General features: G+C 30.2%; 1 protein-coding gene across 1 annotated transcript in view; it reads left to right on the top strand.

Moving 5' to 3' along the window:
• Positions 1-14,203, top strand: part of LOC111625537 (endoplasmic reticulum aminopeptidase 1-like) — a 49,939-nt gene extending 35,736 nt beyond the window's left edge. The window contains 7 exon segments of the mRNA XM_023368699.1: positions 386-468; positions 2,195-2,305; positions 3,749-3,904; positions 4,096-4,230; positions 9,339-9,384; positions 12,259-12,276; positions 13,306-14,203. Coding sequence (XP_023224467.1) covers positions 386-468; positions 2,195-2,305; positions 3,749-3,904; positions 4,096-4,230; positions 9,339-9,384; positions 12,259-12,276; positions 13,306-13,500 — 744 coding nt within the window. The 3' untranslated portion in view covers positions 13,501-14,203.
• Positions 14,204-16,460: the final 2,257 nt, after the last annotated feature.

Genomic DNA, 16,460 nt, shown 5'->3' with positions numbered 1-16,460 from the left:
TTGTGAAATTATAAATATGCACAGAAATTGTATAATTAAAATAAATATCATCATTATAAGTTGATGATAAAAATTCAATAACAACAGTTTTAAACTCCATCAGAAATATATTTTTGTTTAGCAAACGTTTCTGACTTATTGGGCAAATGATATACAGAGGTCGATCGCCAAAAAATTGTATTCCGGAACATAGAAAGTGAATAAATGGTGCTTTCTTTTCAACAGACTAACTTCAAATTTTTCATTTTAAACTTAATTATCATCCGGCCATATTTTACAATTGAATTGAAAAAATATTTCTGCTGGTAGAGATTAGAACTGTTGTCATTGTACGCAAAACACCAGTTTATGAGTATATAAAAAGTCATATAATTTATTTTTCTAGAATTACATCATTTATTTGTTTGAACCGCTATATAAAAGGTTTGGTTGGGAGTACGGAGATAAAAACGAAATTTCTTATAACAGGTAATTTTGATAACTAAATTCGAGATGATGACATTTCGTAATTATATTTTCATTCATTACCTTTTCTGTATCTTAAATAATTTTGAAATAAATAAGATTTTAAAATTACAAATCTCCAATTTTCGTTAACATTCTTTTCTATTCTTAAATAGGAATATTCCGACAATGAAATAGTTTAACTAAAACTAATTTTAGTTTATTGCGCCAATAATAAAATATTTTTTCATTAACTATTCACAAAAGTAATCACTAATACATTAAAATTAAAAACATTTTCATTATAAATGCTTACACCGTAATAAAATATTTTTAATTTTATTCACTTATAATATGTTGTATTGTAAGTATAAACCAAAAAGAAATAAAATAAAATATATTTAGTTAAAATATTTCGTTAAAATTGATAAACATTACATACTTAATTCCGTTAATACAATAGATAGTATACCGAAAAGTAAATGAAAATGTTAAGTTTAGTTATTACAAAATTCAGCATCATAAGGAACAGTAATTGAAAGTATTAAAATATTTTGCATTCTCGGCTGTTATAGAATATAACATAAGGAAAGTATCATGATCAGTCAAATTTTCATCTAACCAGTTCTTTAAATACGATCCCAATGCAAACACCTACGAAAATAATTATAACGTGGTTTTTAATAGAATTGTTTGGTTTTAATTACTGATGAAACAGATTATTCACACGACTATGCTTATCACACATATAATATAAATGACTACTTATATTAATTTTGTTAAATTTCAAGTTACAAATTAACTTTAAAGATTATGGGCCTTTATAAATGTTATTATACATTAGTTAGAAATTAAATAAAATGATAAATTAGTTATTATTAAAAAATATATATATATATTTTTTTGTTCTTAAATTCGATTTTCTTATTTTTCCAATTGAAAAACATATTACAACCAAATTTAAAAAGACGTTAATAACAAATGTATTTATTATCAATATCAATTTAAGATCTTTTCAATAACATCAGAAATAGAAAGTAGAGATGGGCGAATATCAGTTTTGTCGAATTCGAATATTAATCAGATCTCGAATATTCAAATATTTAGTAAACTTAATTATTCTAACTTATATAGCACATATAAATATTAAATAAAATTATTAAGTAGCTTATTTTATTTATTTCAATATATTAATAAAGTAAAACAAAAACAATGTACTACATTCTAAGAAATGAAACTTCAAAATTTTTATTTTGACTTTGTTTTTACAGTATTTTAGTACCATTTTCTTAACTACACAAATTATTAAACAAAGTAAATAATAAAAGATTTTGTCTCATTTTCATTACTGTTGATTTTTATTTGCAAAAAGAAGCATTGGAACGTTTAAGATCTACTTCTTGTGGAAAATTAAACCAGAGGTGCTGAAGACATAGTTTCCATACTGGGGATATTTTCCACAAAATGGGAAAAATGGGATAAGGATATTAATGGTGAATTCTGTAGAGAATTTTACATTCTCGAAGGGAAAATTTGGGAATACCGATATATAAAGTTTTTATTGAACAATAAGTATTCGTGGATAGTATTCGCCCATCTCTAATAGATATATTTTATTGAATATTAATTTATACCCTATGTTTGAAAACATATTTTAAAATGTAGTGTTATATTTGATTTAAAATTTTAAATTCCAAATTTATCTGAGAACATTGTAATTTTATGTTGAACTTTTGTTTTTTGATTACAGGGAAATTCGCGATCTATCCATATCCTTTTTATGCCGAAGGAGATACATGCCTTGTGTGAATACCGCTATCGCTAAATTTAAAAATTGGAACGAAACAAAAAATGAAACCGGGTAATAACTTTAATTGAATCGATTATATTAAATAATTAGAATTTTTAAATATTTAGTATGTATTACGTAATTAACTAATGTTAAGAACATATTTATAATGTATCAACTTAATGAAAAAACTTTAATAATACAAAAATTACTTTGGAATTTATTGTACAAAGAAATATAATCACAGGCAAAAAGCTGTTTCTAATTAATTAACGAGTTTTATTAAATATTAAATTCGTTAAAATTAAAACATAGAATAATTTAACTTGACCAGTATTATGAATTTAATACAGATCAAATAGAATTTTCTCTAATAAGAAATATTTACGAAGTTTCCCCATGTTCTTGCTTAATTTTAAAATGTTTTTGATTTCGAGAATTGTCGAATTAGAATATAATTATGTAAATAGAATAAACCTCATGGCTATGATTTACAGATTAATAAATTTGGACTATTCATAGCCAACTTTTTAAATTCGTCTTAATTTAGTTAAGAAACTTTCATTTTGAAATACTGTAGAAGCTCCGTATTCTAGATTTTTTTTCATATTCGCCAACTAAAACTCTATTATTCTCGAAGGATTAATAAAAATAACATGTAGAAAACAAAGATTTTTTAGATAGAAAAGATTTTTTACCTTTCAGTTTTAAAATAGTAAATAGTAGTAGTTAGAAGTATTAGTAAGAAAGTTGGGGCAACATTTAGTTTGTTTACTTCCTATATTGTAATATAATTTGTTAGGTATTATTAGGGGTTTCTTTACTTTATCATATTAATTTCTGTTAGGCCCCAATATGTATTTTGAAGCTATTAAATTTTCATGGTTAAAGGTCGACAGGATAAGGAGAGAAAAGGCATCGTGTGTCATATCTCGAGTAGGGTCGAACTTAATGGGATTTTACTCGTTATTACCATTTACAATTTTTCAAAAAGCCCATTTCTACCTCAAAATTAAGCTTTTGGCTATTTTATAATAATTAAAAATGTAAAAAGCTGTTTTTTAAATAAAATACCATAACAGACGGCGTCACACACGTAATTTTAAACATGGCCGGAAAAGTTAAGTAATTCGTTGCTGGATTTTTAGCTTTAAGCTATTTAGATTATCCTCCATTATATATGTATTTGTAAGTTAAATTTTAGGAGAAACAGTTAATAAAATTATCAGGTAGCACTCTGAATTAACAGTAGGTGCAATCTATACGTGCGTAGATTTGCTAGCTATCATAGTTCTGTTTTCGTTTTATCTATTTGTAAGGTCATATAATTTAAAGCGTGCAACCAGAACACTACAAATGAATTCGATTTAATTATGAATATGAAATAAATAGTTTCTCGAAAACAATTAACACGTTTTACGAAACGTTTTCAGTTTATTTTTAATGAAAATTACTTATATTGAGATAAATTAAGTTTTTCTGTTTTACATTAATTTATGCAAATTTCGTTTGTAGTTTAAGTACCAACATCAAACATTCGATTATGTGTACTGGAATCGAATATGGAACCGCGGAAGAATGGAACGAGGTGTTTAATTCTTATTTGAAAAACGAAGATTTTTTAACCACTATTTCTTTAGCTTGCAGCAGAAACAGGACATTAATAACAAAGTAAATATTTAGAACATTTTACATCTTTTTAAAATTTTTTTCCTCACTTTCTTTCTCTTTTTTCTTAACAGACTCTATGTAATAAAAATGTTTTAAAAACTCCAATATATAGAATTGGTTGTTGATTGTTATTGAAAATTTATTTCAATATCAATATTTCATGTGAAAATGTTACCTTTTTTTATGTTTAGATTGCTTGAAGAACTTTTGAAGAAGCCTAAAGTAAGACAATTTTCTATTATACTGAGATCAGTCCTTCGTAACCCGCATATGTGGTTAGAAGTTTTCCATTTCTTCAATATTCATTTTAAAGAATTGGCAGAAGAGTAAGTACAATAGATTACAATAAAATATTTTTCTTTTCGATTTAGTCGATATAATCCGAATAAACTGGAAGACTGTGTATAATTAAACTGAATTAAATTATGTATAATTCAAATTAGAGATATATCTGTATATACAGTTTGTTTTCAAGAAATGGAAAATTCTGTTTTAACGATACTAAAAATAAGAAATTACATTTAAAAGATTAACTTATTATTGACTTTCGTATTTGAAAGAAAGTATATTAGACTTAAGTATGTAACGAAAGGAAAACAAAACCTGTTTTAATTACATGATGCTATATTTGGTACGGAATTAGTACAGACTGTAGAGAAAACTAAAAGGCTATGTGTCATTCATTAAAAACAATCGAAATTAATATGTAGAAATAAATAATTTAATAGTATGATGCAGTGTATTTATAATTAGTTTTGAAAAGAAATATTCCGATTTTCCACATTTTTAATTAGTCAAATGTAATAATTATATGTTTTGGACAATATTTACTTACATGCCTTTATAGCATGATGTACAGTACATTATCTGTTATTGTAGGAGTATATTAACATGAACAAATAATACATTATGATTTGAGTGTAGATCAGTATGTAAATACTACATTATCTGTCTGATAGTTTCAGTGTTACGGATGGTTCTAAAAAAATGCAGGATAGAGAAATAGGAATGATGTTTAGTCTGAACTATCGGAAAGAATTCAGAACAATCCAGATTGGTTTCAAATAAAATAAACCGAGAAAATTGTCCTTTTTGTTTTTGAAAATTTTTAATACTGCTGTCAATACTGATATACCGATGTTATTAAAAAACGGTAGAGGAGAAGCTGGTATTATGGAACCCCATTTTCATTATAGTGAATTGTAAACAAGGTATCATAACTACACACACACTTTTTGTGCGAGTAGTACTGGTAACTATTAAAATAAATGTTCCTAATTGGATTTTTATGACATCAGACAGCAATTAGGCAGGCTGACACAATACACTAAAAAACAACATAACATCCAAATTAAAGAAACAACTCAAAAACATTTTCAAGAAAATCAAAACACACACAAAACATGAACATCACAACACACACATTACAGAATACATCGATACACTAAAACAAAAACTTGCAGCCAAAGCACGTAGACTCAAACGATACAAAACATGTACATTACGAAAACAACAAAATAAATTATTCACAAACAATGAAAAACTTTTCTACAGACAAATCAGTACCAAAACAAACACTGATACACAGCACAGTGGCACACCAACAGAAGAAGAACTCACAACTTATTGGTCTTCTCTTTGGTCCAATGCTGTTACACACAATGCTGATGCAGGCTGGATCAAGGAGGAGAACAGAAACTTGCATAACATACCAAGTATGCCCTGTGCTGAAATAAACATACACGACATTCGCTACGCTGTTAACAGAACACACAACTGGAAGACACCTGGTGTAGACAACATTCACAATTTCTGGTACAAAAAGTTTACATCACTGCACCAGGAACTAGCTAAACATCTAACACACATCATCATCAATCCACAAGACATGCCAAAATTTCTTACTCGGGGCATTACCTACATGAAACCTAAAAACAACAAAACCACAGACCCCACACAATACAGACCAATTACATGTCTTCCAACACTCTACAAATTATTGACATCCTGTATCACAAACAAAATATACAAACATGTTGAAGAACACGACATTCTTACAGAACAACAAAAAGGTTGCCGTAGAAATCACAGGGGATGCAAAGAACAGTTACTCATAGATTCAGTCATTCTACGGCAAGCACACAAACAACACAGAAACATACACATGGCATATATAGACTACAGAAAAGCATTCGACAGTGTTCCACACAGTTGGCTGCTACATATTCTACACATGTACAAAATACATCCATCACTCATTGCATTCTTCGAAAACACTATGCAGCACTGGAGAACAACACTACATCTCAGGGTTAGTAACACTTCCATACAAACAAACGAAATATTCATTAGGCGAGGAATTTTTCAAGGAGATTCCTTGAGTCCTCTCTGGTTCTGCCTAGCCCTGAATCCATTATCCAACATGTTAAACAACACGCAATACGGCTACAATATCAGACACGAAAAAACAACACAGTTTACACTCTCACATCTCATGTACATGGACGACATAAAACTTTATGCATCCACACAAAAACAACTTCATCAACTCCTACAAATCACACATTCATACACTAAGGACATACAAATGGAGTTTGGCCTAGACAAATGCAAAAAACTTCACATAGAAAAAGGAATCCTGAAGAAAGAAGATTTTGCACTTGGAAATGGAGACGTTATTGAATCCATGGAAGAGGGCGAGTTCTACAAGTACTTAGGATTCCAACAGGCCAAACTAACAGAACATACACAAATAAAGCAACGATTAATTAAAGAATACCAAAGTAGGTTAAACGCTATACTTAGAACACAGTTAAATGCAAAACACACAGTTAAAGCAATAAACACATATGTCATCCCAGTACTCACATACTCTTTTGGAGTTATACATTGGACTCACACAGATCTCGAGCAACTCCAAAGGAAAACAAGAACAACACTTACTAAGCATAAACAACATCATCCTAAATCCGCCACAGAAAGATTAACCCTTCCACGTAAAGAAGGCGGACGTGGCCTGATTGACATAGTTAACCTTCACTACAAACAAATACAGTCACTGCGAGAGTTTTTCTACAAGAAACAAGAAACATCACAGTTACATAAAGCAGTAACTCTAGCAGACTCAAATAACACACCATTAAACTTACACTCACATCATACAGACATGACACAACACATAAAAAGCATAGACACCATCAAGCAATCGTGGGCTCGAAAGGCACTCCATGGCAGGCATCCTTATGACCTGGCCCAGGATTTTGTTGACAAAACTGCGTCAAACAGCTGGTTAGATCGGGGATGCCTCTTTGGGGAGACGGAAGGATTCATGATTGCCATACAGGATCAGGTCATAAATACTAAAAACTACAGAAAACACATACTCAAAGATACAACACTCACAAATGACACATGCAGAAAATGTCACATCATGCCAGAAACTATACAACACATCACTTCTGGTTGCAAGCTCTTGGCACAGACAGATTACTTACATAGACACAATCAAGTAGCAAATATAATACACCAAGAGCTTGCAAAGAAACACAAATTGGCAGACATCCACGAACCATACTACAAGTATATTCCACAGACAGTATTGGAAAATAACACGCACAAAATGTATTACGACAGAGCCATAATCACAGATAAAACAATTTACCACAACAGACCAGACATCACACTCATTGACAAACACAATAAAATCACATACATTATAGACATAGCCATTCCAAACACTCACAATGTACAAAACACATGCACTGAAAAAATTAGCAAGTACACAGAACTCGCCCAGGAAATAAGGCATCTGTGGAGGATGGATAGGGTGCTTATTGTACCTGTTGTTCTCTCCTGTACAGGTGTGATACCACACACGCTACACAAAAGCCTGGGAACATTACAATTGAGTAGAAATACATACATCACACTACAGAAGGCCACTATATTGAATACATGCCATATTGTTAGGAAATTCCTTAATACAGACACTGACACACACATTTAATTTTAGTTTTGTTTTGGTTGCTATGCCTTGACTCTGGTCCGGCATAGTACACAGCCACCGGTGTGTACCGAGTATAACCCACTAAACCCAACACATAATAATAAAGAAATGTACAAAGAAGAAGCTAATCATGTACAAAAATCATAAATATAATGCTCCTATAGTGTTAGGTATTTATTATTACTTTTTTCATTTTCCTTCTATTCTTTTATTTATCTACCACCATAGTTTCCAATTAGTGGTACGCGAAATTGCATGAAGGGATACGCGCGCGCAATCTAAAATCAGTCGGTTTAAAATTTAAATGCATGAGATGAAGCAATCAAAAAAATAATGGGTGGACCCTCAAAAATTCGGTAATTTACAACATGATATCGAATGCACAAATTCGTTTATTTATAACTAAAAATGTTCTTGAAATTTCATCAAAAAAATGCATTTGTGACAATACCTAAATGAAGTTCTTATGCAGGAAACAAAAAATGTACAATTAACACAGATTGTGTTAATTGTACAATTATCATTATTATCATGTCAGCGAAGCGGCAATAAAATATTTACTATCATTTTGCACAACATACCTCTGCGAGAGCGGATTTTCGGCCATGACAAAAATGAAAATAAACATCTTCACCGACTTCAACTCGAAGATGACTTGAGACTGAAGCTGACCCAAAAAGCAACCAGATTTTACAAAGCTGTGCAAACAAAATCGTGCACATTAGCTAAGCCCGCATTATATCGAATTTTCTCGTGGGAGTAAGATATTTTCTTTCAGTAAAATGTAGCCTATGTTCATCTCCAACATGTAAGCTATCTCTGTGTCAAATTTTATTAAAACCTGTTCAGCAATTTAGACGTGAAAGGGTAACAGACAGACAGATAAAATTACCTTCGAATTTATATTATTAGTATGGATTAATATGAATTTCTGCTATAAGGGGTACGCAAGTTTGAGCTCTTTCTTGAAGTGGTACGCAGGAAAAACTAATTCGAAACCACTGATCTATCACATACTTTTACAAAAGTTAGACGGGTTCCATATTAAAAGCACCAATGGGGTCCGTATTTCACGCATCGCCATCTTGAATTAACTTATGTCTGTCAAGACCAAACTTTAAAAAACGTGAACATCACATAGATTAATATGTACCCGTAAGTCTCTGGAACGGAATACGTGCACCAGTGAACCTACAACTACACGATTTATATTTTAGAAATAATTAAATTCACTTAGCATTCAAAACTTTCGAAATTCAAAAAACACAAATATGCTGATTCACTACGGACAACCGTTTAATTGAAGTGCTAGGCAGACATCCATAGCAAGGGGAAACTTGCTATGCATATATGCATAGCAAGTTTCCCCTTGCTATGCCTGCAGGGTTCCATAATACCACCTTCTCCCTATACTAAATAACTATACAGCGACGCTTCGTACTTCGAATTTACTCGTAATTTGTTCCAAGAGACTGTTCGAACTCTAAATCGTTCAAAGTCCGAATCAATTTTTCCCATTAGAAATAATAAAAAATAAATGAATCTGTTCTCAGATCCTAAACAATATCTATTTCGATAAAGTTAAATATCAAATTCACATAATTAGAGGTAAAAATAACATAATTAAATGCACTAAACAATAAATTAAAATATTTCAACAATAAATAAAATACGTAAATACCATATAATAAAATGAAAATTGCATTTAGGCCGCCTGTACTTTAGTGAAGAGTTGTGAAGTCCCATTTCTTAAGGTCGCTATGCAGCTGCTTGGTTTCTCATAAATAAAACTTTCGGAGATGATATCACTACTCAATTGCATCTCATTTATCTACACTAAGTGAAGTTTTCCATCTTCTCAATATAATGCGATCTCCTGGAGGTCAACGTCTTTAGCCATATTTGCTGCTTTCATTGTTTCTTTGTTCTTAAGAATAGAGCACATAATCGACATCGACATCTTAAAGATGGCCACTAGATCCGTCAAACGTGTATCGCTTTTACGCTTCACGCTTTCCCTTTTCACCTCACTTGTCGATTTACTACAATCTTCCTCTTACTTGTTAGTTGTTTCCGTACTTTTCTTGGTTGCCTTAGTAAATAGGTGGAGTTATATATATAATTAAATATACTAAAAATAAAGCGAAAACGCACTGAAAACACGAGCGTAACGCAAGAGATCCTTTCACGGCGAGAAAGAGCGACGACTTGTACTCACAACAGATGGTGTTTACGCAGCTAAATAGGATGTCCAACTAAATTCGTAAGTTCGACCATCGACTTCGCGGTCATCGTATCGACGTTGCTCTATGTCATACCTTCAAAGAAGGATAATTTTCATGGTTTATTTATTTAATACCAATCTGGATTGTTCTGAATTCTCCCCTATTGTTTAAACGTCGCTCTATGTCATACCTTTTCGTACGAAAACGTATGATGTATAGCAACGTCGATACTTTTCGCCTACCTTTCGTNAATAAGAGAATGATGAATTAATAAGCAACTTGCACCATCTAAATTGTTGATTTAAAAAATTATAAATGTTAATAATGACAGTGACATTTTTATCTCCCCGTTAACCATCAAACTTTAATTTCGATGGTTAAAGGTCGAGGAGGTGAGGTATACAAGAGATACAAGAATGCCATGTGTCTTATCTCGAGAGGGATTGGACTTAATAAAGATGTTTTTTGTAATTAGCATTTACAATATTTTTTATGAAACTCATCACTACTTTAAAAATTAAACCTTTCGCCATTTTATAATAATTAAAAATATAAAACGTTTTTTATAACAAAAATCTCTTAACAGATGGCCGGCGCCAAACACAGTTGTTTTTATTATTAATAAAATTATACTATAAAAGTTATTTTTTAACAGCCGGGAAGGTTACGCAAAACATTGCTGGATTTTCTATATTTCTTTTTAAGAATAAAATATTTATATAGAACATAAAAAGTTTAAATAATTTATTTTATTGCAGGTAATAGCGACCGGAAGACAGTACATGAAAGTATTAGGTAAAGAAAAAGCAAAACAATATCAGATTCTACTAGATATAGATGAACAAATGAATAAGAAAAACGAATGGATGAAGAATTCGGTTCATAAATGGTTGCAGAGTAAACAATGGAAAAAAGTCAGAAGAACGTGAGGATCGATATTTGAATTTACTGTTTTGCCAATATTGTCAAGAAGACATAATTCGGTCTTCCAAAGAGATTAAATATGATATCGTTGATATACAATAATGAAGAATATGATAATTCGCTGTAAAAAATAATCCGCATCCAAGATCTTGAGCATGAAGAAATGATTATTTAAATTGCCTCGTCAAAAACGAATTTTGTTGTCAATACAATATCTGCTATTTCAGTTATTTATATAAGATATTTTTCGATTAGACTTTTGCTCGTTGCGAATTTTGCTAAATTCCAAAAGAATTATATTGAAATCATGTACGTTTCATTCATTTCATTCACTTTCTTTTTATTATTTATTTGTACGTTGCATTCTAAGGGCACGTCCACAAATTCGCTGTTCGCCGAATGCCCAAAATTTCTTTTTGCCAAAGTATTTGCGAAGTGTTTGTCATCTGACGAACACACACTAACACATTTATGGTTATTTGCCGAGCATCGGTTCGTTACGGGAATGGCGAATGTTCATCCTGGATCTAAAAAATGGACAATTCTCAAAGAATAATTTGTGCCACTGCTTTTAGAGTTAAGAGTAGTTCATGCTTTTAATGAGGGGAAAAACAAAAGAAGAGAATAGTGGATGGTATCGCTTCATCAATGCAGAAAAATTTAAACGTAAAACTGAAAGGAATTTTTAAAAAATAGTATTGCTAGAAATAGCAGAAAAAATAAATATTTAAACTATAAATGAAATGGGAGAAATAAAGAAAATTAAAAATATAAGAGTAGATTTATTTTATAAAACATTAAAATAACGACAATAAAAAACGAGAAAATACACGGACATTCGTCACGTTGAGTAGCCCAAGATATAGCCAAAGATTGAAGCGCCACAGCACTGGCGAAAATTTAAATTTGTCGACTGGAATTCTTTCGGATGATTGACTTTCGGAAAATCGACGCTCTACTGTATTTCCAACGAACACTATAATTACGTGGTACGTCAAAACACCACAGTCGGCATAAGCTACAACGTGGGATTTAAGATGGCAAAGAAAATTTTTAATATATATTGAGAAAAAAAAGGCCACTGAGTATAGATTCTTGTTGAATACCACATAAAAGACCTTGGTTCACCAGATCTTTTTCATTTACTCCATTGTTTCCGGAGTAGATTTCGTAATTTTTTTAGATGACATTTCTATGAGAAGACATCAATTTTACGTGTTTTTATGTTTTTACAAAATTCTCAATTGCTGATGTTAAAACATTATAAGTAAGATTTACAAGCATTATGTAACAAACTGGTAGATTGTAGGAATAACCAATATAAAGAACAGGCCGGATGATGAGGGATGAGGACCGATATATCCGGTCAGACTACCCCCGAAAACTTCCTGGAGATTTTTCGACCCTTCCGGATTAACTCCCGGGTTCCCCAGAGCGGTAGGCTGCCACCTTGACTACTCGGCCATCCGGCTGTCGAACAATTATGAGAAGGATTATCAACAACAATGTGGTTGGTACATGGAAAAAATAAAAAGATAATATTATAAATATGTAAATAAATAAACTAGCCTATAAAAATGTTGAGAATTACAATTAATTAATAAGCAATTCGCATCATCCGAATTGTTGACGGATAAAAATGAAGCTTATAAAGGTGACAGGACAAGTCCTCTTATTGAGGAGATATCAATATGCAAAAAACTTCAAGATACGTTTGTCTTTACTGAAATATAGACAAACGATTGGGTTTGACAAGATTGAAAATAAGAGAATGATGAATTAATAAGCAACTTGCACCATCTAAATTGTTGATTTAAAAAATTATAAATGTTAATAATGACAGTGACATTTTTATCTCCCCGTTAACCATCAAACTTTAATTTCGATGGTTAAAGGTCGAGGAGGTGAGGTATACAAGAGATACAAGAATGCCATGTGTCTTATCTCGAGAGGGATTGGACTTAATAAAGATGTTTTTTGTAATTAGCATTTACAATATTTTTTATGAAACTCATCACTACTTTAAAAATTAAACCTTTCGCCATTTTATAATAATTAAAAATATAAAACGTTTTTTATAACAAAAATCTCTTAACAGATGGCCGGCGCCAAACACAGTTGTTTTTATTATTAATAAAATTATACTATAAAAGTTATTTTTTAACAGCCGGGAAGGTTACGCAAAACATTGCTGGATTTTCTATATTTCTTTTTAAGAATAAAATATTTATATAGAACATAAAAAGTTTAAATAATTTATTTTATTGCAGGTAATAGCGACCGGAAGACAGTACATGAAAGTATTAGGTAAAGAAAAAGCAAAACAATATCAGATTCTACTAGATATAGATGAACAAATGAATAAGAAAAACGAATGGATGAAGAATTCGGTTCATAAATGGTTGCAGAGTAAACAATGGAAAAAAGTCAGAAGAACGTGAGGATCGATATTTGAATTTACTGTTTTGCCAATATTGTCAAGAAGACATAATTCGGTCTTCCAAAGAGATTAAATATGATATCGTTGATATACAATAATGAAGAATATGATAATTCGCTGTAAAAAATAATCCGCATCCAAGATCTTGAGCATGAAGAAATGATTATTTAAATTGCCTCGTCAAAAACGAATTTTGTTGTCAATACAATATCTGCTATTTCAGTTATTTATATAAGATATTTTTCGATTAGACTTTTGCTCGTTGCGAATTTTGCTAAATTCCAAAAGAATTATATTGAAATCATGTACGTTTCATTCATTTCATTCACTTTCTTTTTATTATTTATTTGTACGTTGCATTCTAAGGGCACGTCCACAAATTCGCTGTTCGCCGAATGCCCAAAATTTCTTTTTGCCAAAGTATTTGCGAAGTGTTTGTCATCTGACGAACACACACTAACACATTTATGGTTATTTGCCGAGCATCGGTTCGTTACGGGAATGGCGAATGTTCATCCTGGATCTAAAAAATGGACAATTCTCAAAGAATAATTTGTGCCACTGCTTTTAGAGTTAAGAGTAGTTCATGCTTTTAATGAGGGGAAAAACAAAAGAAGAGAATAGTGGATGGTATCGCTTCATCAATGCAGAAAAATTTAAACGTAAAACTGAAAGGAATTTTTAAAAAATAGTATTGCTAGAAATAGCAGAAAAAATAAATATTTAAACTATAAATGAAATGGGAGAAATAAAGAAAATTAAAAATATAAGAGTAGATTTATTTTATAAAACATTAAAATAACGACAATAAAAAACGAGAAAATACACGGACATTCGTCACGAGTAAACATCAACTCTGCTCAGTATTGGGCGAATACCAAATACGTGGATGCGCCCTAATGGAATATTAATAACTTCATAAATCTTAAGATTATGTGAAAAATTACATCGTGTATTTTAATTGTGTAATGTATAAAATTATAATTGTCGTTACTTTTACTAATTTCCTAATTTATATCTTTTATATTAAATTAATTAAATAAAAGCTTTTAATTTATGCAAATATGTGAGCATTAAATTGAAGTAAAGATTTTAAAGGAGAATTAAAGTGTATAACTATTTGATAAGTATATATATATCTGTTTATTAATTTTATTTTCTTGTTCTGAAAGCGTAAGAAATTTTATCAGCTCTTGTACAGATTTCAAGCCAATGCCACCATAATACATATCTTTAGGTGTGTCAGGATATATAAGTGAAAAATGTATTTTAAATAGACTACAGTTACGGTTTATGGCAACTATTTTCTATTGTAAAGACCTATATAACACATACAAATACCAAAAATTTTCCAAAAAGTACATTTCGGGTTTATTTCTAATGGCTCATACTTTACAACAGTCATTGTATAAATCACCAGTCAGATAAATTACTGTGTTTTACAGTATATAAGACAAACCCCTATTTCAGTGCAGAATAATTTTATTTAGGAAATAAGTATTTAGTGTATTTAAGCCATTTAGCGTCTATTAAACGCGGCCACAAATTTTTTAATATTCTAATTAAGAAAAGTAAATCAGAATTTAGACTTTTATTTATTAATGAAAAAGAAGAGTTTAAAAGAACTTATTAACAGTAGAAAAATAGTTGCCATAAACCGTAACTGTAGTCTATTTAAAATACATTTTTCACTTACATCTCCTGCCTTCTTCGTATTTTGTATTTCTAACTAAATTTCGAAAACTTATCTCACGTTGTCGTTGATGAATATCCGATTTAATGGAACAACGGCAAAATAGAATTTATTTAATTTTATGTAAAGTAGTTCGTGTCTGAGACACGGACTACTTTACATAAAATGAAACTTATCATCCGACTGATCAAACTTTACTAATTAAGCTTTTGAAATTCTTAATTGATGTTCTTTATTATATTCTGATATTAGCAAGAACAATAAAAAATTAACAACGGTTAATTTGTTATAAACAACTTGTTAACGACATACAAGGCCGAAAGAAATAACAATTTGGCTTTTTATAGTCAACATCACGTAGAAAAATGAACAGTCTGAAGATAAAATCTGACTAGAAAAATTTATAAAATTTAAGGAAAATACGAATACAATTTTCATAATTATGCAGAAAAACACACACAGACTAATATATGTTATACATATTATAAGAGTGTGTATATGTGTATATGTATATATATATATGTGTGTGTGTATATATATACGTGAGATTTTTATAATTTTGTTTTTAAAAACAGTCGAGTCCATTTAACAGAGCACTGGATAAAGGAGCAGTTCTCTTAAAAGAGCATTCTCTGAGTTTCATTTTTTTTCCCATCAATTTTATTTTTTTATCTAATTTGAATTATTTTTCGATCAATACGATAAAATATTAAAAAATTAACAATTAAGTATTCTTATTCAATTCCGTAAAATATCGGATATCTCTTCCCATAAGTATAAACGTCATTTCGAGTTATTTCGTTCAAAATTTCACGAATAATAATGATAATATATATTTTTTTCATCTTTCTATTACTTAACACGATAATTATTTGGGTTACATAAATATTAATAAAAAGCAATTAACACCTACGCGTGCTTTATTCCGGTCATTCGGAAGCTTCCTTAATCTGTTTATCGTCTTTCGATGATTTATTTTATCTAGAATAAATTGTACAAATTCTGTTCGAAATATGTTTATAAGAAACACGTGGACGGAAATGAAATCGATACACGTGGTAAACAGTTTGAGCAACCCGAATTATGTTAACACTAAATAAATATTAAAAGACATCGTACATTATAATTTGTATACAACGTAATTAATAATTCCTTAAATCGATAAAAGTCTAATGTTGAAATATTTATAATTTTTAGTATAACATATTATTTATTTACTAATAAACAAAAATTTTAACTGACACAAGAAAATATTTATTCCATTTATT

The sequence above is a fragment of the Centruroides sculpturatus genome, unplaced genomic scaffold (assembly GCF_000671375.1).
Source record: "Centruroides sculpturatus isolate CEXI.00-Female unplaced genomic scaffold, Cexi_2.0 scaffold341, whole genome shotgun sequence".
In the NCBI taxonomy this organism is placed as follows: domain Eukaryota; kingdom Metazoa; phylum Arthropoda; class Arachnida; order Scorpiones; family Buthidae; genus Centruroides; species Centruroides sculpturatus.
The sequence above is the reverse complement of the archived record's forward strand: the minus strand, read 5'-3'. Positions and strand labels throughout refer to the sequence as shown.